The 24,143-nt window shown below is 43.6% G+C and overlaps 2 protein-coding genes across 8 annotated transcripts in view; one reads left to right on the top strand and one right to left on the bottom strand.

Moving 5' to 3' along the window:
* The window catches only part of LOC107394189 (membrane-associated phosphatidylinositol transfer protein 2), a 47,281-nt gene extending 27,120 nt beyond the window's left edge, over positions 1-20,161 (top strand). The window contains exons 2-27 of one of the 7 annotated variants that reach the window (XM_054731706.2): positions 1,248-1,482; positions 7,172-7,386; positions 7,972-8,093; positions 8,327-8,560; positions 8,695-9,027; positions 10,231-10,326; positions 11,793-11,897; positions 11,987-12,051; positions 12,219-12,290; positions 12,740-12,984; positions 13,138-13,327; positions 13,412-13,531; positions 13,622-13,836; positions 13,921-14,096; positions 14,186-14,356; positions 15,184-15,336; positions 16,209-16,373; positions 17,131-17,421; positions 17,869-18,017; positions 18,122-18,238; positions 18,340-18,456; positions 18,534-18,682; positions 18,776-18,925; positions 19,045-19,225; positions 19,330-19,458; positions 19,537-20,161. In XM_054731706.2, the coding sequence (XP_054587681.2) occupies positions 1,405-1,482; positions 7,172-7,386; positions 7,972-8,093; positions 8,327-8,560; positions 8,695-9,027; positions 10,231-10,326; positions 11,793-11,897; positions 11,987-12,051; positions 12,219-12,290; positions 12,740-12,984; positions 13,138-13,327; positions 13,412-13,531; positions 13,622-13,836; positions 13,921-14,096; positions 14,186-14,356; positions 15,184-15,336; positions 16,209-16,373; positions 17,131-17,421; positions 17,869-18,017; positions 18,122-18,238; positions 18,340-18,456; positions 18,534-18,682; positions 18,776-18,925; positions 19,045-19,225; positions 19,330-19,458; positions 19,537-19,929 (4,431 nt within the window). In that variant the 5' untranslated portion in view covers positions 1,248-1,404 and the 3' untranslated portion in view covers positions 19,930-20,161. The remainder of the gene's footprint in view (positions 1-1,247; positions 1,483-7,171; positions 7,387-7,971; positions 8,094-8,326; positions 8,561-8,694; positions 9,028-10,230; positions 10,327-11,792; positions 11,898-11,986; positions 12,052-12,218; positions 12,291-12,739; positions 12,985-13,137; positions 13,328-13,411; positions 13,532-13,621; positions 13,837-13,920; positions 14,097-14,185; positions 14,357-15,183; positions 15,337-16,208; positions 16,374-17,130; positions 17,422-17,868; positions 18,018-18,121; positions 18,239-18,339; positions 18,457-18,533; positions 18,683-18,775; positions 18,926-19,044; positions 19,226-19,329; positions 19,459-19,536) is intronic. The other 6 variants (XM_070546116.1, XM_015973012.3, XM_015973014.3 and 3 more) reach the window with 6 other exon arrangements.
* Positions 20,162-22,557: 2,396 nt separating this feature from the next.
* On the bottom strand, positions 22,558-23,937 carry arl6ip4 (ADP-ribosylation factor-like 6 interacting protein 4). Its single transcript, XM_015973086.3, has 5 exons — positions 23,664-23,937; positions 23,284-23,598; positions 23,060-23,177; positions 22,911-22,980; positions 22,558-22,826 (listed from the first exon to the last, which is right to left on the bottom strand). Exons 1-5 carry the CDS (start codon positions 23,812-23,814, stop codon positions 22,770-22,772), a joined length of 711 nt encoding a protein of 236 aa, XP_015828572.3. The 5' UTR covers positions 23,815-23,937; the 3' UTR covers positions 22,558-22,769.
* Positions 23,938-24,143: the final 206 nt, after the last annotated feature.

The following is a 24,143-nucleotide window of genomic DNA, read 5'->3' as shown; positions in this document are numbered from 1 at the left end:
CCGGGTTCAACGAGGTGTTTCAAGAGACGTCAGCCAATAGGTGGAGGACCAGTATTGGTTTGTGCAGGAGCTCACCAGAGCTGGTCTTTGTTCACTGTGTAAGTGACGCTGTGGGACTATTAGAGTGATTAGAGCAATTAGCCGAAATGGCTGGGCTCTAAAGCTACTTCCAGCTGCTGCCATAGGTCAGAAAGTAGTTAATGTTGTGGTTATGCAATGCTGTGATGTCGCATTTCACAACCAAATGGAGCCATGGCTAACACCCTGGTGTTATTTTCCACTTTATATTATAGTACGGAGTCCTGATTTAGTGTGATATCACCAGATCTGAATTCAAACACACCAGACCATTTAGTATCTGCTTGTTATCATTTGAGGGGCTATTTGAGCTTTTAGCCACAGTACATGAAAAGTGCACTTAAGTGACCTTTTTTTCTCTAAGCCTGTCTTTGTGTGAGCATTACTCATTCTGTTAGAATTCTTTCTCCTGGTGGATAGTTTTTATACCAACTGTACTTCAGTTAATGTGTTAGCTAAGCTAACACTTGGGACATTTAACTTAGTTGATCTCTTTCCACAGCTCTGCTCAGAGGTGAAGAGTTACCACATTGATTCATACTATAGTTTAACAGAGCTGTTTCTTTCCTCGTGGTCAAAGCAGATTTTCTGCAACTCATGCCACCCACACGTTGGGTATGTATAGCCCACACCTACCTCTATCAGCCCAGTGGTTTGAAAAACAAAGCTTTGTGTAGCTCTAAAGCAGCTATTCGAGAAACCATAATCACACACACGGGGGCTCGGTGCAAAGTTATGCAAAAGTCCCCACACAAGTTTAATCCCTCTTAACGCTGAGCGAGCCCCCCAACATGATTGTGCCAGAGGATTGGGGAAGACTGTTCAGAGAGGCCAGTTTATAAGAAGGGACTGTTATTCTGGTAGACGCCGTAGTTGGAGGTGTGACGGCTCAAACTCGAGCGGTCGGACTCAGCGAGCGCTGGCTTTACGCGTCTCAGCGAGTGAGCCGTGAGAATTTTTATCCTCGGGCTTGTTTTGTGAGGATTTCTGCAGCTTCTGCTTTAAGCCTGTCTTTTGACACGTTGGATGGTTTCCACTGGCTTCTGCTTCTGGGTGATGAAGACGTGTTTAAAGAAACACGAGTTGGTTTTGAACATTTATCTTCAGCCTTTATTTAATCTAGTAATGACTGCTGATTCTCATTCTCGTGTTTTCTCCTCCCTCGACAGGAACTGTCAATGCGGACTTCAGCTGGTGAACTGACGAGCCACATATAGGAGTGACTTAAGTCTCTCCTCACCCCTCTCCCCATCCCTTCCCTTCCCTCTCCCGTTCCCCTGTCAGTCTTCTCCCTTATCCAGTCTCCCTGTTCTCCAAGATTCAACCATGCTCATTAAGGAGTACCACATCCCCATGCCCATGAGTGTGGAGGAGTACCGCATCGCCCAGCTCTATATGATCCAGGTGAGGTAACGGCCCAACCTTCATCTCTTGTACACACATACACACACACACACATGCACACACACGGTCAGAAGTGATTAAACTCAAGAAAGCCAGAAACACCAGCAGTGAGAAAGATGAACCAAAACCAAACAATTACAAAAGGATTTGTCACAAGTTGCGTGACGCTGGAAGCCTAAAACCACAAAGGGAGGTTTTATGCTTTTAGCTTATCCAGTTGAAATCTGTGAGCTGATTTGCTTTTAACTGTCACAGATTGCATGTTTCTGCAGGAGGAAACTAGACGTCTTTAGGCTCAAACTTAGCATGGACTTAGCTGTGTTTCCATCAAGCTTTCTGGTTTAATGGTGCAAGTAGGCAGTTCCAGCTTTTGTTAGACTGTGTGGCATAATTTCTCTTCCTGTGGCAAGAGCAAATGAAAGGGGATTTATGTAATACGGTGGCACCGAGCAGAGTGTAAGGTTTGCAGTTAAAGAACAGATCACATATGAGTTTAATCAGTTATTGACTTTTTGACTAGTTCAGACACCACGAGACATGCAGAAGTGAATCTTGACATAGTGTCAGATAGAATCAGCATTCAGGCAAATTCATGACGTGTTCACTTTTGCTTCCTCCTGCAAACCTGACACAAGTTTACCTAAGTTCTATGACCTTCTAACATGTTGAAGATCGATAATTGTAAATTTGTTGTTCATTTATTTAGCAAATGCTTTTACCCAAAGCAACTTGCCATTGTAGATATAGTAATGCAGTTAATGAAGCCAACATGCATGTTTTTGGCCTGTGGGAGGAAACCCATGCATGCATGAGGAGAACATGCAAACTCTATGCAGAAAGGCTGCAGCTGGGATTTGAACAAGCAACCTTCTTACTGCAAGGCAACAGTGTCACCATGCAGCAGTTTAAAGTGTACAAAAAAACCTTCAAAGAGGATGTTTCAAGAGACTGCAAACCAGCTGATTTTATTCAAGTGTGGAATCAATTCTATGAAACTTAAATCTGCATTAAGATTTTGTACCAACTACAGAATGTGAGAAGCAACATGAGGAATAAGCAAAAGAATAATTACACACACCTGTGACCAGGTGATTCACATGTTCGCCGTCAGATGCCTAAACGAGTCGTGTGAGCAACTCTTACATGACCCGCGGTTACCTTTTCACTGACCTCAACATCTCCACGCAGCTTCGGTCCTGTAAGGCTTCTGTTTCTACGGCAACCATGACATCAGCAGCATGCTGGTGGTCAGGTTTTGTTCATGAGAGTGAATGAAAAGAGGAAATGGAGGATAAAAAGACAGACTGGTGGAAGGGATGGTAAGAAATAGAACAGGGGAGGAAGGAAAAAGTGTTCCTGCCTGTGCTTCGTTACTTTATGTTACCAGGGAAACGACCACATGTAGGTGTGTCTGGTTTCAATCCAGCACACCTCAACAGGCCTTAGAACATATTTGTTGTGTCTCTTAATTAGTCTCATATAACCACCTTCTAAGAGATGATGTTAAATAGAAATAAAGGTAAATGCAGTGATGCACATTCAAAACCAGACAATGAGTTAAATATCAGCTGTTCTTCCTGTGTCTCATTTATTGGCGTACATCTTCCATGTTTTGACACTGCAGCCACTCTGTATATTTTTACTGATGTCAAAAGCAACATTCCTGGCAGGAAACGTGCCTCTGCAAGTTGTCGACAAAAGGAAAGAACCTCAGGATGTGACTCCCATCCTGTTAGATCATCCAAACATAAAGAGCAGACCATGACGTGATTGTTGATTTCTTGCTGTTTTAAGGAATAAACTCATGTGGCACAGGATTTGCATCTGAACTTTGAATACACAACACAACCGGCTCTAATTGTAGTGCTTTTGATTGCATTTTGGAGTTGTTGTTTCAGTCCAGACAAGAGCTCCAACCTTAAAGCTCCTCTGTCCTCTCGTTTCTGTTTTTAAAGATGACCTAGAATGTAATCCAACATTCTCTTGTTGTTGAAAAAGGCAGCTTGGGTGGTCAAAAGTAGCACACCAAAAAGTCAAAGCCGTGTGTGACCTACTTTTTATGTAAAGTAGAATGTAGAAAAAGGCGAGAGAAAAACTTCCTTTTCTGAGCAAGCCTTCCTAGTCATCTCACAAGGTAACCACTCCTGCTACAGCTTCATGTTCCAGTGCATTTCAGCGTCAGCATTATTTAAACACTGGTTGCAGCAATGCTACTGCAGAGCCACGGTAAGCCAGGACTCTGTTAGCATCAGCTAGCTGTAGGGCTGTCGCGGTTGAGGAATTCCCCCTGCGGTGATTCAGGGTGGCTTAATATTGCGGTGTGCGATATTATTGCAGCACTTTTTTTTATTGCAGTACTATCTAAACATAATGTTTACACATTTAAAAAAGGTTAAAAATTGCCGTGCCTTCTTTAATAACACTTTACTGAATGCAGATCAAAGGGCAGTAACAACACAGATCGCAGTAACGTTTGTTTCTCCGACAGTCGGAGTCCGACTGAACTTAAAAACAACAAAATTCAGGAGGTTAAACTTTTAAATGCAAATTTGGCTGCAGCATTTAACAAATACGAAACAAGTCCCCATTTTGTTTAGTTGTTTAAAATCAAGCATAAAAAATTACATGTACCGGGCGCGCGCGCGCCGGGGGGCGGGCGCACTATCATTTCACTTTCACACACACGAATGACGGTGCTTTATAGCTCGGTCACGTCCTTGTTACCCACAAGGAAAACCAGCATGTTAACCATATACGGTTTGAGAGAGGATCTGAGAGGGGTGGCAACATTTCCAGCAACACTGAAAACCCTCTCGGATGGTGCGCTCGTTGCACTAACGCACACGTACTTGCGTGTGACTCTGGCGAGCAAAGGGAATCTCTCCCGGTTGTTGCTCCACCATGACAGGGGGGTTTCTTTAGGGTGGATGCATTCCTCCTGCAGGTAGTGAGTGAGCTCCAGCTCGGCTCAAACTCTCTTCAGGACGGTTGCAGAAGCAGTGCTTGTCCGGGACTTCAGCAGGTCTCCGAGCGTTTTTTTGTTTTGTTTTTTTTTTTTTTGCCGCTGGTGGCAGCTCTGTCTCGGCCAAGGACTCTGGCTGCGCAGCAGCTGACGTACTGAAAACCAAAGTGCTCCCAAAGGAGAGAAGTAACGTTTTGTTTTGATACCAGTGCAGCCATCCTTCTCAACATGCATCATTGAGTTGAACCAAGTTCAGTAATCGCGGTGGCCCATGATGCAGCGCGGTGGGCTTCTTCATATTGCGATATTTCATTTTTGCGGTTACCGCGACAGCCCTAGCTAGCTGTTAGCTTCAGCTAGAAACAGTCTTGTTGAAAGAGAGAAAAACAAGCACTTGCCACTAAGGTTCCAGGAAATACTGGTAAAATCCAGATTATAAGTGAATGCCTGGTAGATCCATAGCTTGTGGTCTGGTCTGGTACTTTTCATCATTGTTAGTCTGCAACCCTAATACAAGCAGCCTGTCTTGGCCACGCACTCATTCTTGACTTACTGCTTCAGTGACTACGTTTACATGCAGCCAGTGTCCGGGTTATGATCGGGTTAAGGTCGGCATTCGGGTTTCTGAGTTGATCAGAATAACCCGTTTACATGCATAAATAGAAAGAGTTACCCCTAACTTGCATAACCCGATTAAAATGCGGACGTTGGGGTAGCGTCAGGACGTATGGACTACGTCAAGACGCAATATGCGGTTACCTTCTTGTATATTTCGCTGTCTCTGTACTTTCGGCCATCAACAAAAGACATAATGTTCATACTTTTCACCAGACCGGTGAAGACGGAGGTTTCCTCGTCACTCCAAAAGTGTGGTGCTGTGCCGCAACTCGCCATGTTGCTCCCAACTTGTTGTTTACTTCCGTTGTTCTGGCGCATACAAGACGTCTCGCTACTCAAAAGACCAAGATTCCTTGCGAACAGAGCATGCTCAGAACACACGCTTTGATGGGGATATCCCGATATGCGTTTACACGACCAAACATTCGGATTAGAAAAGGGTTACCCCAGGTGTAGTAACTGGGTTTTTAAAAACCCGGTTATGAGCATATCCGGGGTTTTGGCGGTGTTTACAAGGACCTGCGGAACCGGGTTATTGTGATTATTCGGGTTTTTAAAGGGTTACTGGCTGCAGGTAAACGCACTCAGTGGGGACTTTTTTTCTTTTCAGAACTTTATTGAACAAACAGTATAAAAAAATCACAAAATGTATAAAACGTTGAACACAAAACATATGCAGGATTGCAAAAACATCAAATAAATTCAAATAATTTATATGTAGTTCAAATATTAATTGTTTTTAAACCCTTTTTATTAAAGATGTAATAATCAGTTTTATATAAGGCTTGAGTGGGTTACTGAGAAACACTGACTGTAGTTTAGTTTCTGCTTTCACTTGTTTCTCTTCAAATCCCCCAACACACACCACCACCACCACTTCCGACCCACCCACCAAAACACACACACTGGTGGAGTGGGCGGGGACAACAGGTCTTTTTATAATGAGCATCATTATGCACTTTTTAGTTGTCCATTTCTCAGGGGATCCTGGGACATTTTAAGCTCCAACAAAATTTTAGATGCTTTATATAGACTCAAAGATCAGTTTTCGACTACTGAATAACTGCATTCTAGGTCCCCTTTAAAGTCAAATGTGTTTAACGTTAATCCTGTTATTTATCTCCCTCATTGAAAGGGTTAGCAAGAAAAAAGAAAAGTCTTTAGGCATGGACATTCTCCACACGTCTTTTGCATGTATTACTCCAATCGAAACCTGAAATCGAGCATGTTTGACTGTTAAAAGCCTCTCTCATGTTCTGGCTGTGTGTTCGGCCTGCACGAGCATGCTGTGTGGAGTCTGTGCTATGTCTGTGGAGCTGTGCGAGTTGTTGAGAGCTGGACGGGTGGCTAATGAATGACCTGTCAGAGGTAATGAGGTCCAGAGTGCTGGGTGCCTCATGACTTCCTCCTTGCAACTCCTCTGAATCACTGGAGAAACACGTATCTGCGTTTATCAGTGCAGTGGGCATCGTGCTGCATTCAGCAAACATGAATGATAAGACTAGACTACTGCTGGTAGGGTAGTAAGATAAGATATCTACATTTATGATCATCTATGTTTCATTGGCTTTAGTGTGTGTGTGTGTGTGTGTGTGTGTGTGTGTGTGTGTGTGTGTGTGTGTGTGTGTGTGTGTGTGTGTCATCAGCACTTGGACTATGCTCAGCCATTTAGTTTTCTGCTGTCACAGATTTTCTAACAATCCACAGCCTTCCCTTACATTCTGGTCTTTGAACCATTGACTCACCTAGCTCGAACTCCATGCAACTACACTTCCAGACTCCACCCAGCATTCCCTCTGTGCACCCAGAATGTAAATATGGGAAAGGTGTGGTTCCATAAGCTCGCTTTTGGGCTTCCTCTTTATTTGCAATTCAGAACTGGCTTTAAGGAAGTTATTAAATGTGTGTGTATGTGTGTGTGTGTTCTGTCCATGTAGTCATTGTTACATCTGACTCGGTCTGTGGTGAGGTAATCCATGTAGCTTGTTTATCCATCCGTTTCCTTCTTTCAAATCAAATAAAAATGAGAATTTACATGAAATCAGACACCTGCATTGCGTGCTACTTATACACAGATGTTAACTCATGTTTTTATGATTTTACTTGCAGAAAAAGAGCAGAGAAGAGAGCTGCGGCGAAGGTAGCGGGGTGGAGATCCTGGAGAATAAGCCTTACACAGATGGACCAGGCGGGACGGGTCAGTACACTCACAAGGTCTACCACATCGGCATGCACATTCCCAGCTGGTTCCGTTCCATCCTGCCCAAAGCAGCTCTGAGGGTCGAAGAGGAGTCGTGGAATGCCTACCCTTATACCCGAACTAGGTACTGGCTCTTGTATGAAAACTACTTCGGAGGAGACTTGAAACAGTGGCGCAAAACATTTAGTTTTGTGGAGAAATTGCTACTTTTTACGTCTACATGTAAAGCCATGATACATGATCAATTGCAGGTAAATAAATACCTCAAACACTAATAAAAGTCAAGAGTATAGAAACTTCAGTGCAGGTTATCAGAATATTACCCAGCAGGCCGTGAGATCAGTGAGTGAGCCCTCATTTTTAGGGTTGGAGGGAGAATGTGTTGTCACTCTTTGACTAATCTTTGGCCACATCTTTAAAGCGTGAGGCATTGAATAAACTTTATTCGTGCTTAAGTTGCTTAAATCAGTTGCTGTAATTAGTTTTTTTCTCTCAAGACTCAAGACTCAAGACAACTTTATTAGTCCCCGAGGGGCAATTCGAGACAGCATTGTGAAGCAGCCGGCACTAAAATCTCTAAATTCTAAAAACACATCCAAATTACACATTTGTAAAACCCATAAAAACCTATATACACAATCATGTCATAAACTCACATGTGAATGACCAACAATGATTAAAACTTTGGCTCACACACACTCTCTTGCAGATACACCTGTCCTTTTGTTGAGAAGTTCTCCATTGATATAGAGACGTACTACAAGCCTGACACGGGCGATCAAGGAAATGTCTTCAACCTGTCTGCAGCAGACAAGAGACAGAGGGACATTGGTAAGACCCTTGAGTTTTTAGTTTAGCTGTAGTATCAAAACATAACGTTCCACAACTTAATTGAATCATTCCTTTGTGCCTTCACTCTGTTGTAAAACAGAATGTAAATCTGTAAAACAAGTTCTGCTCCACCACCCTGTCATTCAAACATGACAGTATAAAACCGATCTTTGATCATTTATCACTTGATTTCATCAGTCACAGCTGTCTGACAGTCTGATTGTCTTTGACAGACCAAATCGACATCGTGGCAGATCCCATCCCCACGCACGAGTACAAAGCAGAGGAAGACCCCAGGCTATACAAGTCTGTTAAGACCCAGAGGGGACCTCTGCGGGACGACTGGATAGAGGAGTACAAAAACAACCCAGGAAAGACGCCCATCATGTGTGCCTACAAGTTGTGCAAGGTGGAGTTCCGTTATTGGGGCATGCAGTCCAAGATCGAACGCTTCATTCATGATGTCGGTGAGCAGATTTTCTGAATTTGAGTACAAAGTTGAAAGCTTTTGTTTGATGCGATGATTCAACACACTTACTAGCACAGGTGTCCTTCGCTTTCCATCTAAGTCTTGTGTATTTGTCCTCTTGTCCGCCTCTAGGACTCAGAAAGGTAATGGTGCGTGCCCACCGGCAGGCCTGGTGTTGGCAGGATGAGTGGTGTGGTTTGACCATTGAGGACATCCGGCTGCTGGAGCTGGAAACCCAGCTGGCCTTGGCCAGGAAGATGGCCCAGTTTTGCCAGGCGGAGGAGGCCACCGAGGTCAATGGAGGCGCTCCATCTCCAGACAAAGACCAGGAGGCCAAAGAGGCGATCAGCGCCATAGAAGCCCAGGAAGTGGTTACCAGATCAGTGGAGACTCTTCAGCCACGAGGTGTTCTCACCAAGCAGTGGTCCACCTCATCTCGATCCTCCCGCTCATCCAAGAGAGGAGGTGAAGAGCATCTTCAGCTGTTCGTCCATCACCTCTGTGTATAACACACAAGCAACAACCGCACACATTACAGAACATAACTAGAGAAATATTCTATTGACAGAATGTCTGTTCAGATCCTTCACATTGCTCTGCTTGATGGACAACCCTTCCTTATTGACGAAACAAGTGAAAGCGTAGAAATGTGTTTCTGCATTAAAGCGACCAGATCTCGTATTTGCCAAGCAGCGCCAGGGAGAAATTTTCCTCAGTTTGTCTGTTGATTACTTTCTTGCAAAAGAATGGAATTAAAAGTCAAAAACTCTAGCAACAAAATCATGAAAGTGTAAATATCACGATGCTGTGATGGATTTAGACCCGCTGTCAGACGTGGATTAGATTTTAAAATGAGAAGAAGAAAAAAGATTGAATCTAAAAAATAAACTGAGCAAACAGGAGATAAATGAATATCCAGCTGGTGCAAATTGTGTCTTCATCTGTGGTAAATTAAAACGCATCAGGAGCAGCTTTTTAATATGCAAAGTCAATTTTTTCGTACATTATTAATTACCCCGTTTTCACTTTTCTCATTTACTCATTCGTATTAGATTCACTGTCCAACTTCAACGCTCTCCTTCCCACCTGGGCTATTTTTAGCATCTACTCACCCCCTTGTGCCATCCTTTCTTTAGGTAGCGCTCTCTGTCGCTACCACACAGACCCTGACTTCCATTCAGCACGCCTTGCTTCACCCCTTTACTCCCCCCCTCGGTGGTTCGCTGTCAAGCTATTTTTAGCATCAGTGCTGACGTCACAGATCCGAGGAGGCTGATGCTCCTCGGGTGACCCTCCCCTCCACCGCTGCTGTTTCCTTGTGTGTCCTGACAGCTACAGCTGTGCCCCCACAGCCCCCTCCCCCCGCCTCGCTCTCCTCTGCTGCGCTAATGATACATGAAGTGTCAGCTGAAGACATATGATAGACATTTTCCCCGGCTGGCGTTGGATTTTTGGGTGCGTTGGTGCCGCATCTGTGCCTCACATTTAACACACCACCTCAGACTACCCAACGGTCCATCTGTGATGAAGTAGTGGTCCACAGAGAAAGCTCCATGTTTATATAACACCGTACTGGATTGTGCAACATGTCTTTGTTGAAGTATTTTTGTGCATGTGGGTGTGTGTCCACGAGTAACAGTGACTTTTGGGCTTGTGTGTGTTTCTCAGTGAGCCCGTCTCGTCACAGCATCTCAGAATGGAGGATGCAGAGCATCGCACGAGACTCAGACGACAGCTCGGACGAAGAGTTCTTCGATGCTCATGGTAAATAATGCTTAGATTTTTATTGTGATGGTGACTTTTCACTATTCAAAAAAAAGAAATTATTGGCTTTCTTCTTCAGTTGCTCTGCATGAATCTCTTTAACCATTTCCCAGATACCCAGCATGCTTTGGGGCTGCAGTTGAAATAGGCGCTCCCTGTTGGGATGAGCTGGCAGACCAGGTGTTTCATCCCAACATCAAGTTGTAAAATCCTCTTTGATGCCAAGTCGAACAATAAACTATCCTTAAAGCTGTGTGGTGACATAATGACAAACTATTAAAATGAAGATGATGAAATGAGAATAAAGCTGAACATTGTTAATAATATGAACTCTTTATGCACGTCATTCATTCTTTTCTTTCTGGAGTTTGTAATGAAATCAGATCACATTTTATTAAATATTTCTGCCCAGTCATGAAATAAGCAGTTATTCATGGTAGATTAAAGATTGTGATGTATCCAAATGAACTCGGTCACTTACAAAGACCTGATGAATAAAGTTCTTGTTAAGCTTACAAGTGTGCTATACAACTGAGTTTAGATTACGTGCATTATAGTTTGGCGATCCTCTGTTACAAAAACTCCATAATGATGTGTGTTCTCCAAATTTCTGTGTAAATAAGTAAAGTTTAGTCTTGAGAGCACTCAAAAATCTAAAGATGCCACATTCTGTGTCTAAATTCTTATTATTTATAGGTTTAATTTCTACCTTCAGTTCAGCAGCTTAGCAACATTAAAAATCCTTGCTTTAGACAAATCTGCTGCTGGTCTGCGATCTAGGTACGGGTCAAGAAGTGATCGGGCTTTCTCTGTCTTGGCTCCTACACTCCGGAATGAGCTACCACTTACAATCAGTCACCATCACTACGTGTCTTCAAGAGTTGCTTGAAGACTCATTTTTGTCGTTTGGCATTTATCTAAGATGGTTTCTAGATTTTTATCTTCTCTATTTTAGCACTAATCAATTTTGCATGCTGCTTTTACGTGTTTTATTGTTCTTTGGTGATTTTTATGCCATGTTCAGTGCCTTGTAAAGGCAAAGGAAGGTGTTCTACAAATACAATTTGATTGATTGATTGATGTATCAATAAGTTCTGCACATATAATTTCAAACATAAAAACGTGTTATAAAAATCACATTAAATCCATGAACTGTAAACTAAGCTAATTTAAAAATAAATAATTTTAAAAATTTGGAAAATCTTATCATCTGAGGTGAACTGGTGACATGTTCCAGGACATACCTGTCCAGCATGCAGAGATTCTCCTAAATTTATTCTACGCAAGGTTCTACTTCGTCTTTGTAAATCTAAACCTAATATGGCCCCCACAGCGAGTGTTGCGCCACAAGGGGTGGAGGCTCCAACATTTGCTTCACTATTCCCTAATTTAAGATTGTGAGCAGAGGTCATCCGTGCATACTTGGGAAACTTTGCTAACACAAATCATCCATTTATTTTCTCTAGAGGATCTCTCGGATGGAGAGGAGGTTTTCCCAAAAGAAATAGCCAAATGGAACTCAAACGACCTCATGGACAAGATCGAAGCCGCAGACACAGAGGAAACTCCTGGTACGAGGAAGAATACTGGAAGGAGCTTCATCACAATTACACTCTTGTGATGTGATGTTCACTCCGTGTGTGTGTTTGTGTGTTTTCAGATGAACCCTTTAAGGAAATGACTGCGGATTATGAGCGAGCAACAAGTGAGGATAGATTAGACGAGGTATGTGTGTATCAGATGTTTACAAAATGCAACGCCTAACCAGGAATAACTTTTCCAAAATAAATAAATAAAAGACAAAACCTGTTGTAAAATTCCCAATATGTTAAATTTTAGAGGAAGAAAGAGAGGCTCTCAGAATATCAGCCTTTCTGTCCTCTTGTGTTCAGATACGCAGCTTTCTTAGCGGCCATGCCGATAGCTCTCCCATTCCCACCATCCTGGTAACAAGGCACCAGTCAGTAAGTAAACGTTTTGGCCCCAGTGCACTGTGGGATAGGATAGTCCCACAGGCAGATCGGATCCGTGTACTGACCGCCCTTCCTTTTCCCCCTTTGGTTGTCCAAATCCTAGTTCGTGTGTCTTCCTGAACGTCACCACCCTCTGTTCAACCGGCTTGTACTCAACAGCTGTGGCGTTAACTGTGCATATGGTGATTCTATGAAAATGTGAAAGTTTTGAGTCCGACACAGAAGACAAAACTACACATTATTCTCCGCAAGGTTGTGTGAAATCCCCCCAGAAGCATGGTTCTCTGCCCCTCTGTGGTGGTGAATAGACGTCTTCTGTGTGATCCGTGTTTGAAAAGGCAGAACGATGTTCAAACCGACAACTAAAAGTGATTACAAATCATTCTCCAGGTGCTGTTCGTCAAAGTTTGCCACTTTTTATCATAACTCTTTGTTTTCAGGAGAGCTCGTCTCAACAGAGTCTGCAGCCCTCTAAGATTCACGTGCTGATCTTGGTCCTACACGGAGGGAACATCCTGGATGCAGGTGGAGGGGACCAGACTAGCAAGCAGGCCGACATCAACACGATCAGCACAGCTTTTGACACAGTCATGCGTGTTCACTACCCCGCTGCGCTGGGACGCATCGCCATCCGCTTGGTGCCCTGCCCTGCCATCTGTGCCGAGGCCTTCTCTCTGGTGTCTAAGTAAGAGAAGACACTTGCACTAGTATTTGTTTAATCTGCCGGCTCCAGGCAGTGTGTGTTATGACTGTAGGGTTCATGTGTGCCGGCTGTTTTCTCTATTGGAAAACCCTTTTTGGAATCGTTGAATTACTCGAGCTTCTTTTTCTGTTACAGCTTGAGCCCTTACAGCTATGACGAGGGCTGTCTGTCCAGCAGCCAGGACCACATCCCGCTTGCAGCTCTTCCTCTCCTGGCCACCTCATCGCCACAGTACCAGGATTCTGTGGCCACGGTCATTGCTCGAGCCAATCAGGTGTACGCTGAGTTTCTAAAGTCTCTGGATGGAGCGTCTTTCTCCGGCCAGGTTTGTTGCTGTTTTTTTTTACCGTGTGTAAGATTTTTGTGCAGCCACTCATTTTCTGTGTATATTATTCCTGATATTTTTTAGGTTTGCCTCATTGGGGATTGTGTGGGAGGAATTTTGGGATTCGACGCTTTGTGCAACAGCGGTTCCACAGTAAACGAAAGCCAGAACAGCAGTCGCAGGGGCAGCGTCATCAGTGTGCAGGTCAGAATCAGAACTTTATTTGCTGTGGCTTTACTTTAACATTGTTTTATATTTTTAAATATATTTGTTATTTCCCTGATCCCCCACCAGGACCAGGACCTCCTCTCTCCTGGTATCACCGTCAACAGTGTGCACGGATCAGCCTCCCCTACCTTAGAGGGCAGCCGCCACCTCAGTCGCAGTAACATTGATATTCCTCGCACCAGTGTGAGCGACGAGACCAAGAGGCAGCTGCCTCGCAAGAGGAGTGACTCTTCCACCTATGAGCTGGACACAATTAAACAGCACCAGGCTTTTTTATCCAGGTGTGTTTCGTGTAGGATGATGGAGCCTCTCGGCTGATCTGGCCTGACTCCTGAAGGTTACGTTTGTCTGGTCTCCATTTCCAGTTTGCACTCCAGCGTCCTGCGGAATGATGCGGTCTCTCGCCGATCAAGCAGCAGCACCATGTTGGACGGAGTCTCCCTGGGGAAGTTTGACTTTGAAGTGTCTGATTTTTTCCTCTTTGGCTCTCCTCTTGGCTTGGTGCTGGCCTTGAGGAAGACCGTGATCCCGATGCTGGATGGTGAGTATCTTCAGATATGCAAAGTTTTGGCTCTCGTGCAGCTTCTTCATCTCTACCCCCTGTGTCTGTGGTTTGATTTCTCCCCCTAGTGGCCCAGCTGAGACCTGCTTGTCAGCAGGTCTATAACTTGTTCCACCCACCTGATCCCTCAGCCTCACGCCTGGAGCCTCTGCTGGAGCGGAAATTTCACCTCTTCCCCCCCTTCAGCGTACCCCGTTACCAGCGGTTTCCTCTGGGAGATGGCAACTCGGCCCTGCTGGGTGAGTTCTCCGCAGTAGCGACGTGATGTCGCCTCGCCAACTATCCAGTGATACAGCTGAGACTCAAATGCAGAAATCCCAGTTCTAAAAACTGCTTTACTTTCTCCTGTTCAGTTCAAATCAGCAGACACTTCAGACACTGGATAGTCGTCCTGTTTGTCATCGATACATGCCATGCACAGCAAATGTAGCACAGTTCATTCAGAGTAAACCTCGTCTTAAAGAAAAATTATGCATTTTACTCCTGTTTGTGCTTCACCATCCTCTGTAAAGCAGTTTATCATCTAAATGTGGTCCTGCTTTTAATTTTTTTGTTTTGTTTATTATTATTATTATTATTTTGTAACTTTTTATTGTGATGGAGTAACCCTTGGAACCTCAACCAGCTCCATTTATCAACATTTTACTATCACTGGCAATGATAAAGACTTGTATATTAGCAAGTTAGCTAGTTGGAACAGGATTAGCTGTTTTGTACATTAAAATGTATTAAAAAGCTGCACAAGTGCTCTCAAGTTTTGCGAAGAAGACAATATTTCATTGTTTCAGGCTTAAAAGTTATTCTCAAGTTTTTATTGTGAAACTTAGGAGATTTTCCGAGCTGATTAAGTTTTTATGAGTTCCTATTAGATGACATTGTTCATACTAGAGAACAGTTGAGTAGTGAGGTCCACTAAGGGCTTGACTCTTGTTTCATGTTCAGTTTTTTCACGTTTTTGTGTCTTCCTTGTCTCCTTTCCTTCCTCGGCCTCTTGTCCCCCATATCTGCACACCCGGCCCTCTAAAACCACCTCTGCCCTCCCTGCCTCCCGCACCTCCCTCTGTAGTGGAGACAGTCCAGAGCAACGCTCAGCTGCTGCTTGACAGTGGGCCCCCCCTGGCCTTCCGCTGTCAGGAGACCATCAGTGAGACCTGCATTCCTGTTCCTGTGCTTAACTGGCAGGAGAGCTCCCTCAAAGCCACACCCGCCGCTATGGAGTGTGTGTAGCCTCTCCCGTTCACTTCCATCTTTCTCACCCCCTCATTCACAGCATCCTTCCATTTCTTTCTTCGTTCTTTAATTCCTCTCAAGTCCAAGGTGCTCTGATTTTTTTCGTGTTCTGTGAGTATTCCCGTTGCTTCAAGAATCAGGAATGTGAATCCTGGTTCTCCTGATAAAATCCAGTCCAGTTACTGCAACTAAAATCGACGTAATTCTTTGGGAATATTTGGCTAAAAAAATCAGACAAACATCTTGTGGCTCCAGTCACTGTGTTGCCATCGTGTGTGTGTGTGTGTGTGTATGTGTGTTTTGGCGTTTGCAGGAGCATTTGTGTTAATGCTGTGCGATTTGAGCCAAGTTTTGTTTGCATCATCTGTGTGATTTCAGATTCTCGATGTTACCAGAAGGTATTTTTCTGCTGCCCAAAGCTCAGAGCACCGTGCTGATGTGCACCCTGTGCTGCTTTCGGTGTTGTGTTTGCACTGCGAATATGTAGCTCTGTGTAACATCCTGATGTTAACGTGACAAATATTTTCCTCTTGTGAAAATGGTCAGAGGTCATTTGATTTTATAATATCTCTAGTAATATTTACAAAGTCAAATTATTTATTGCTTTTAATGACATTCTTTGGAAATCTTTTCCCCAGGGATAAAAAAATCAACACTCATTCAATCATAAAAATTACAGATGTTTCAGACTTTACATGTTTTATGTACTCATGCGTTGGTCGGTTGGCCATCATGTGGTTTCACATGTCCTCTGAAACCATGGTGCCTGCTGTCACCCCCCTCCCCTCCTCCCACCCATCACCGTAAGCTCCCCTTACCTGTGTCTCTGTCTAATGGGATCTCCTTGTTTGGGCTCAATAGCGGATGTTGTTCAGTCTCATGGTGGTGTCTTCATGGACAGTTCGTACCCCTCATCCCCTGTAACGGGCCCCCTCTTCCGGGGCCTAAGGAGGGCCAGTGAGGTCAGCATTGCCAGCCAGGTCTCAGGAATGGCAGACAGTTTCACTGCCACCAACATAGCCAACAGTAAGTGTTCTCACCACCAACCCGTCTCTCTCCCTCTCTTTCTGCCCCTCCCTTCCACTCACACACTCTGCTCTCGCTAGTTTCCCACTTTCTCTCACTCTCAGGCCAACTTCTCTGTTCTTCAGTCCAGTTCCTCTTTTCAGCTCTCACAACATCAGCTCTCGTTGCTCTGACTCCACACACACCCTGCCCACCACCTGGAGAACTCGCGTACACATGATCAAAGGAGCCACACACAGGACGTTTTCCCCATCTCTGCTACAGCTTACATGCTGATAAAGGATCAGATTCCTACAGAGCAGCAAGCTTAGAGCCACTTTCCACTGTCTGTCTTACACTTATCCACTGTCTAAATGTAAATGCAGTGGCCGAGTGCTGCATTTATCTTAACGTTTGAATGCATGTGGACACCTCCCCAGAACCATCACTGCATTGTTTACGATGTTTGCTGAGATAATCAGCTCTTTTTTTCTGTTTGGTTGTCCACCAAAGTTCCTCCTCCCTTCCACGTTTTTATTTCTGTTGCCCGAATGTTTTATTTGTAGCTCGCACAGCCGCAGAACAAACCTGAGAAAGCACTTAAAATATTTGACTCCAAAGCCAGAGAATCTTCGGAAACACCAGCCTTCCTTCCTTTTTTCCTTTCTCCACTACTAACAATTCTTTTTTTTTTTCAGCTGAAGGATCTCAGCATGTCTCTGTTCAAACTGTAAAAATCTTATCGTTTGGTTTTCTCCTTTTCTTTTCCCCCTTATAGCTAAATCAGGGCAGATTAACCGGTCCAAAATGTCCAGTCTTTTGTCCCAACTTGCCCTAACGCCACAAAACAAATTCTTCTTGAAAAGTCCGCCAAAGTCCCGTAAGAAACCCGAAGCCAACCAGGCTGCAGGATCTCCCGATGCAGACCAGGTTATGGAGCTGGATGTCGATGCCGAATCTAGTGAAAGTTTAAGCCCGACTTCACAGTACGAGAACATCCTGTCAGCGGGTCTGGACTATGCTATATCAGATCTGGTCTCACTGGACTCCCAAGCAGAAGTCGTGCAAGGTATCTTTCCAAAGGGAGGGGGAATCGCAGCGAGGCTTTGGGTCTTTTCTGCGTGCTGCGCTGCACTTTCCAAAGCCCCACTGCTGCTCTTCCAGGAAGCCGCTTCTTCTTTCCTTGGAAGTCTTTCACAAAATTAATTCACACAGATTCAAGAACACTTTTACTCACTGGGACTAAGCTCTGGCACCCTTGTTTAAAACCTGCTACTCATTGAATCACACATCAGCTCTAACCACCTAATTGTTTTTGGTTTAGTGCATGAGTCCTCTGAAAAAGGTCATAAACTCCTTCCTTTTTCACCTGCAGCTGAAGGATTGCTGGAAGTGGTGATGATTTTCAGGGGGGATTTATTTCTTTAGTTTCAAGGGCATTGCACATTTGTGTGGCATCGTGTTAGCCCACCAGTTCATGTCATCTGCACCTGATGTGATTCATTCCCCTTTGCAGTTGCAGCACGTTGGTGGGGCACAAAGCGGCTAGACTTTGCTCTGTACTGCCCCGATGCTCTGACGGCTTTCCCCACCGTGGCTTTGCCACACCTCTTCCACGCGTCCTACTGGGAGTCCACTGATGTTGTGTCTTTTCTCCTGAGGCAGGTATGTAAGCCTTACAAACGTCCCGTCCCATTCTTCATACGAGACCTGCAGGCTTTGAGGATCAGTCACAGAAACATAAAAAATGACTCAAATCTCACCGTCAGGTCATGAGACATGAAAACTCCAGCATTCTGGAGCTTGATGGGAAAGAAGTGTCCGAGTTTACCCCATCTAAACCTCGAGAAAAGTGGCTCCGCAAGAGGACTCACGTCAAGATCAGGGTGAGTGCGAGATTGGAGGAAGCAGCAATTTCCATTTATCTTCTTCAAGTTTTGTTTTTGATTTTCACAAAGGATGTGTTTTATTTGATCTTACTTGATAGAATGTGACCGCCAACCATCGCGTGAATGATGCTGTTTTTACTGAAGACAGCCAGCAGGTCATAACGGGTCGCTTCATGTATGGCCCTCTGGACATGGTGACTTTAGCCGGAGAGAAGGTAAACAGCAAGAATCAGACTTTGTGGTCATTTTGGTTTTGAAAGTTTGTTTATGTGATTTATTTTTTTGCACACAGGTTGACCTCCACATCATGACTCAACCCCCATCAGGAGAATGGGTGTACTTCAGCACTGATGTGACCAACAGCAGCGGCCGTGTGTACTTCACCATCCCAGAGGACAAGCGTCAGGGCATCGGCGTCTACCCCGTTAAGATGGTCGTCAGGTGACAGCAGCTTTAGATGCTAAACACCAGCAGTGTTTTTATTTGTCATCATCTTTCCCTATTTCTCACTCGTCTTATGTTTTTGTTTCCCAGAGGCGACCACACGTTTGCAGACAGCTATCTGACTGTTGTGCCTCGTGGCACAGAGTTTGTAGTTTTCAGCATCGACGGTTCGTTTGCTGCCAGCGTGTCGATCATGGGCAGCGATCCCAAAGTGCGGGCTGGAGCCGTGGATGTTGTCAGGTACCCTGCTTCTTCTGTTTTTTTTTTTTTTTTTTTTTGTTTGTTTGTTTTTTGTCTTAAGTTTTAAATTTTCCTCTCAAATGAAAGATTACTAGCATAGTTGTTTGTTTTCACGGCAGGCACTGGCAGGATTTAGGTTTCCTGATCATCTACGTAACCGGGCGTCCGGACATGCAGAAGCAGCGGGTGGTGGCATGGTTATCTCAGCACAACTTCCCACATGGAATTGTCTCCTTCTGCGATGGTCTGGTCCACGACCCACTCAGACACAAGGCGAACTTCCTCAAGAACCTCACGGAGGTTAGATTTGGTGTAAAGGCAATCTTTGTCAGTCATAAAAAGTTTGTACTGGTTTGTAAGGAAAATGAGATACTTATGTTTTTTGTTTGCTTGGCTGATTCCAGTCTAACATGAAGATTTTTGCTGGATATGGATCAACCAAAGATATCTCCGTCTACACCTCAATCGGCCTTCCTTCTTCTCAAATTTACATCGTCGGCAGGCCCTCAAAAAAGATGCAGAACCAGTGCCAGGTAGCAGCTAAATAGAGGCTTTTCAGTTATTGAAATTATTTTAAACGTGTTTTTTTATTTCCTTTCCTCTCTCCACAGTTCATCACAGAGGGATATGCAGCTCATTTGTCCCAGCTGGAGTACAACCACCGCTCTCGGCCAGCCAAGTCCAGCAGCGCGCGCATGGTCCTCCGTAAAGGAAGCTTCGGCTTAGGTGCAAACAGCGACTTCCTAAGAAAAAGGAACCACCTGCTGCGCACTATCTCTTCACAGCCAGCCCCCAACTCCCCGACAGGCAACGTCCACAACAGGCCCGAGCGCACGCAGAGCCAATCGGACAGCGAGCGTCTGGAGCGTGAGCGTCTGGAACGAGCTCACTGCCACAGCCAGGGAGCAACCCAGCGCAGCATGAGCATCACCGCCAGCTGCTGGGGGCGCAGCAGCAGCAGCACCAGCTCCAAGCTGGACTCTGGTGTTTTTAGCCCAAAGTGATGAGATAAAGACAATCTGGGAGTTTCTACTGGAGTGACTTTTACAGATGAGAAAAGAGACACGCAGTGTTGAAATATATCCAGTTAGTGAAAAACTGCAGGTTTGCACCAACTAGATAGATACCAGAGGGCACTTTGGTGCTATAAACCACTCCTTATAAACTAACACCATTCACATTAAACAAGGACGAGCAGTTCTGGAGCAGAATCACGTACACACACAAAAACTCAACTTTAGGGGTCCAGACCATGTCTTCTGTTAAGTAAATAGTTTTCAGTGTTGAATATAAAGCCTGCTGTCCTCCAACAGGCTTTGGAAACAGATGAATCCACCCTGAGCTGTATTCCGCAGCACATAACACAACGTTACACACATGCAAGCACAACACCTCCATATTCATGTTCTCTCGATAATGACTTTCCGTTGATCAGTAATTTTAAAAAAATTCTCATTTTTAAGCCAAGTAGAAACAATTTGATCTGTTCTCTTAAAGTTACAAACGCTCATCGTCACATGAACACCAAACAAAGTCTGAACTGACCCTTTAACTGCAGCTGAAACTTTTGCTTTTTTAATAGCATTTTACCAATTAACTTATGACTCAACTATAGGAAAACGTACTACTGTACAGATGAGGTGCCAAAGTAAGCAGAGCGGTACTCTGCACACGAGCAGAGAGGAGACCTCTGAGGTCTTGTATGTAAAAATGAACCCGATTGTGTAAGTATGTAATTAAATACCCCAACGAGGCTTGTACATAATTACTATATTACAGTGCAGATCTGGTATCTGGTCCACTGAAGACCATTTTAAAGTGTCTTCTTTACTCTGGGCGCAAACTCATTCAGGACATATTTTGTTGATTGTTGACAATTATTGCTATTTACAATTATGGCTGATTTAAAATGCATTGGTTTTTTTTTAACAAAAAAGGTGTTTTTAAGGTAAATTTTGTTTTGTTGTGTATTTTTTCTTCCACTTGAGTTGCAGCAGCCAAAATGCAGAAGTCTTTGCCTGGCACAGTATTGTATTTTTATGGTTTTATCTTGCAGATCACCAGAGTTGTATCAGAACTTATGTCATATATTGTATGTTTGATATTAGCCATTTTGGGGGAAATTTGATATTTAGCTTCTTTCTGGTTATTACAGAGCTGTAAATGAGGCATTGAATGTGCTATTAGATATCCCTCCATAGGGGACGGTCTCTTTCTTTGTTCCGTTGCGCCTTTAGAGGAAGACGTTGTGCAAACTGTAAATTATGTACAATATGTTGTTGAGATTAGGAACACAGCTGAAACATGCTTTATGGTGTTAGCCATTTATTTCTAAAACTGGTCGTTTTTAAAATTCAGATGATGGTAATTCATCCCTCTAACAGGCAGCACTAAGAGCTGAATGCAGTGGACCAATATCGGGAGCAAACATGAAAGGGGAAACGTGCAATATGATTTAGCAGCACTGTCAGAACATCACAGTGCACTGACAATCAGTCAAACTGGCACTATTCTACAGACGATACATCACAGAGGGATTCTCAGCAGGTTCAATGCACATTTTACAAAGTGGAGTTCTCACAATAAAGTGGCATTGGCCTGATGGAGTGCAGTGTTGCTGATGGCTTCTTCTTTTTGTGGAGATGTCATGTTTTTGTTGCAGCACAGGAGCATCTACTTCCAAACTTGTTTTACATTTGCTGTTAAAATGTTGCATCGCTGCACTAAAACCCCTGACACATATGGGGAGATTCAAATGAAACATCTTTACAGTTTTTTAAAACTTAAACCATTTCAGTGAGAGTAGATCATTATTGTGACGCATCCCAGTTCACAGGTATCTACAGCTTCTTAATCAGATGTGTTTGTTGTTACCATGTAAATGATATTAAACTGCTGCTTAAGAAGAAACGCTGCAGTGATGTTTGGATACTTCCAGGCCCACCATCATGTCAGTTCTGTTATAAGTGCACATGTAAAGATGCCTCATATGTACCTTATAGACAGAACTGGGTACTGCACAAACTCAAATACATCTTCCACCCAAATCAGACTAATGTAATCATCAATTAGAATTTTATTCTTAGGTTGATTAAATGCTGCAACTGTTTCATCAACTCTTGAGCTGTAAACATGAAAAATGCAAGTTATATTTGGAAAAATACAAAAACTAGCTAGGATTACACATTTGATGGAATCTGAATTTTGTCAAAATGTTGACCTTTTGTGCACAATCAAAATATTATGACTTGGCTTAACTTGAAAGATGGGTTTTTATTAAGACCGTAAGCCAAAAGCATCACCAGGTGCTGGATGATGGTTAGGGTTAGATGTGTCCTGACCCCTGTGGCTTCAGGCTTTCCTATAAGACCGATGTCCCAAGAAAACATGAAAAACAATCGATCAACTTGAAATACTTTAAAAAAATTGCCGAGGCTAAAAAAAGAAACCATACAAGTTAAATTTCTGGCATCTTTTTATAGTAACAACAAAAATAAAAGATGGAAGCCATATGGCCATATGGCTATATGGTGTTTAACCAAAATACAGACACAGAGCACTTTGAATCTTTTTGTGTTTTAAACTTAATTTTACATCAAGTAAAAAATAAAACATACTTGTTTATATCAAAGTTGAAAGCATTTAGTCAGAACTCAGTTCTGTTCAAATCCTTGCAGAGTAAATCAAGATTTAAAAACCTCAAACTTGGCATAAAAGAGTAAAACTATTTGTCATCATGTAAAGCCGTTGTTTTAGTTTTTATTCAAAAACATTTGGCTGAATTCTCTGAATGTGGCAGCAGTTTGTTGAAAGTGGTGGTTTAGCGAAGCCGTTTTGATTTCTTCTATCTGTTGATGCCGAGTGTTCTCTGAAAGGTGTTTCCATCTCCCTTTGTAGCGAGCTGTGAGACAAACAGACGTTCACGGATGTGGCCACTAGAGAAGTGTAGCAGTGAATAATAAAGTGATAGCTGCTGATGGTTTACCTTATTGATTTCTTTGTGTTTCTCCCGGCTGACCATCTCCTCAATGATCTCCCCCTCTCCTCTCACCAGTCTGGATGAAAGTAAAATAGATCACACACCTCAAACCATGAAACCCATCTCTTAGGAATGGTAAACTATCTCTATCCCACCTGGTCCTTCCTGACTCAGGGTCCACCACCCTGCGAATCACGCTCTGCCGGGCCTCGTACTCCTCTTTTGTGAGGGGCCTCTTGGTGGAGAGACGGGCCTTCTGCTCATCGGTCATGACTGCAGAGGAAAAGCTTTTAGTCCAGTTCTAGAAGTGATTATTAACAAAGATCTATAAACCTATGATCTGTTTCTATTATAACTTCACTGATCCTGTATGTCTCACCAGGCCCGAAGTCCTCTTCCCCATCAGCATTCTGCCACACCTCCAGGTAGGACGGATGTTTCTCTGCTGGCTTTTGGAGCTCTTCTGCTTCCTTCTTCAGCTTCTTCTCTTTCTTTTTCAGTTTCCTCTTCTCCTTCTTTTTTTGCTTCTTCAGCTTTGCTTTTTGCTTTCTCAACTTATTTTTCTTTGCTTTGCTTTTCTTCCTCTTTGCCCTCTCATCGCTGGATGACGAAGATGATGAGGAGGAGGAAGAGGAGGAGGACGAAGAAGAGGAGGAGGACGAGGATCGTGTTCTGCGTTTCTTTCTCTGCGCAACTAAAAGAAAAACAAATGTTCAACATGGTCACGGGGAGTATCACGCAAAAAAAAACAGTTCAAACCTTCTTTCTTCCTGTGAGTTTTTTTCTGAGACGATCTGCTCCTGCTGCTGGAAGAGGAGGTCGATGAAGAGGAAGAAGGAGGTCGTTTTCGTTTCTTTTTCTCGTGTTTTTTCTCTCTTCCAGCTCTGTCCGAAGATCTTACGCGGTCCATCTTTAAGAACAACGGGTTCTTAGGGGGTTGGAACCGTTTTCACAGTGTTGTTCTTTTAGCGGAAGCTCAAATGTTTAAACCGGAAGTGTGTCCGTTTGCTATTTTTGTCCCGGAACAAAACAAAGGTTCCCATTTCCGCTTTAGGTTTATTTAGTATTTTATCGTGGCCTGAAAGCACATTTTACAATAATAAAAAGCATGTTTATTACTTTAACATTCAGATGTATTTTGAAACTCTTTGAAATGCGATACACTGGTTTACATTTTAAATGGATTAGAAACAGTGATTCTTGTAAAAAAACACATTTATGTTCACGACGATTCAGACA

Source organism: Nothobranchius furzeri, chromosome 17 (genome assembly GCF_043380555.1).
Source record: "Nothobranchius furzeri strain GRZ-AD chromosome 17, NfurGRZ-RIMD1, whole genome shotgun sequence".
Lineage (NCBI taxonomy): Eukaryota > Metazoa > Chordata > Actinopteri > Cyprinodontiformes > Nothobranchiidae > Nothobranchius > Nothobranchius furzeri.
The sequence above is the reverse complement of the archived record's forward strand: the minus strand, read 5'-3'. Positions and strand labels throughout refer to the sequence as shown.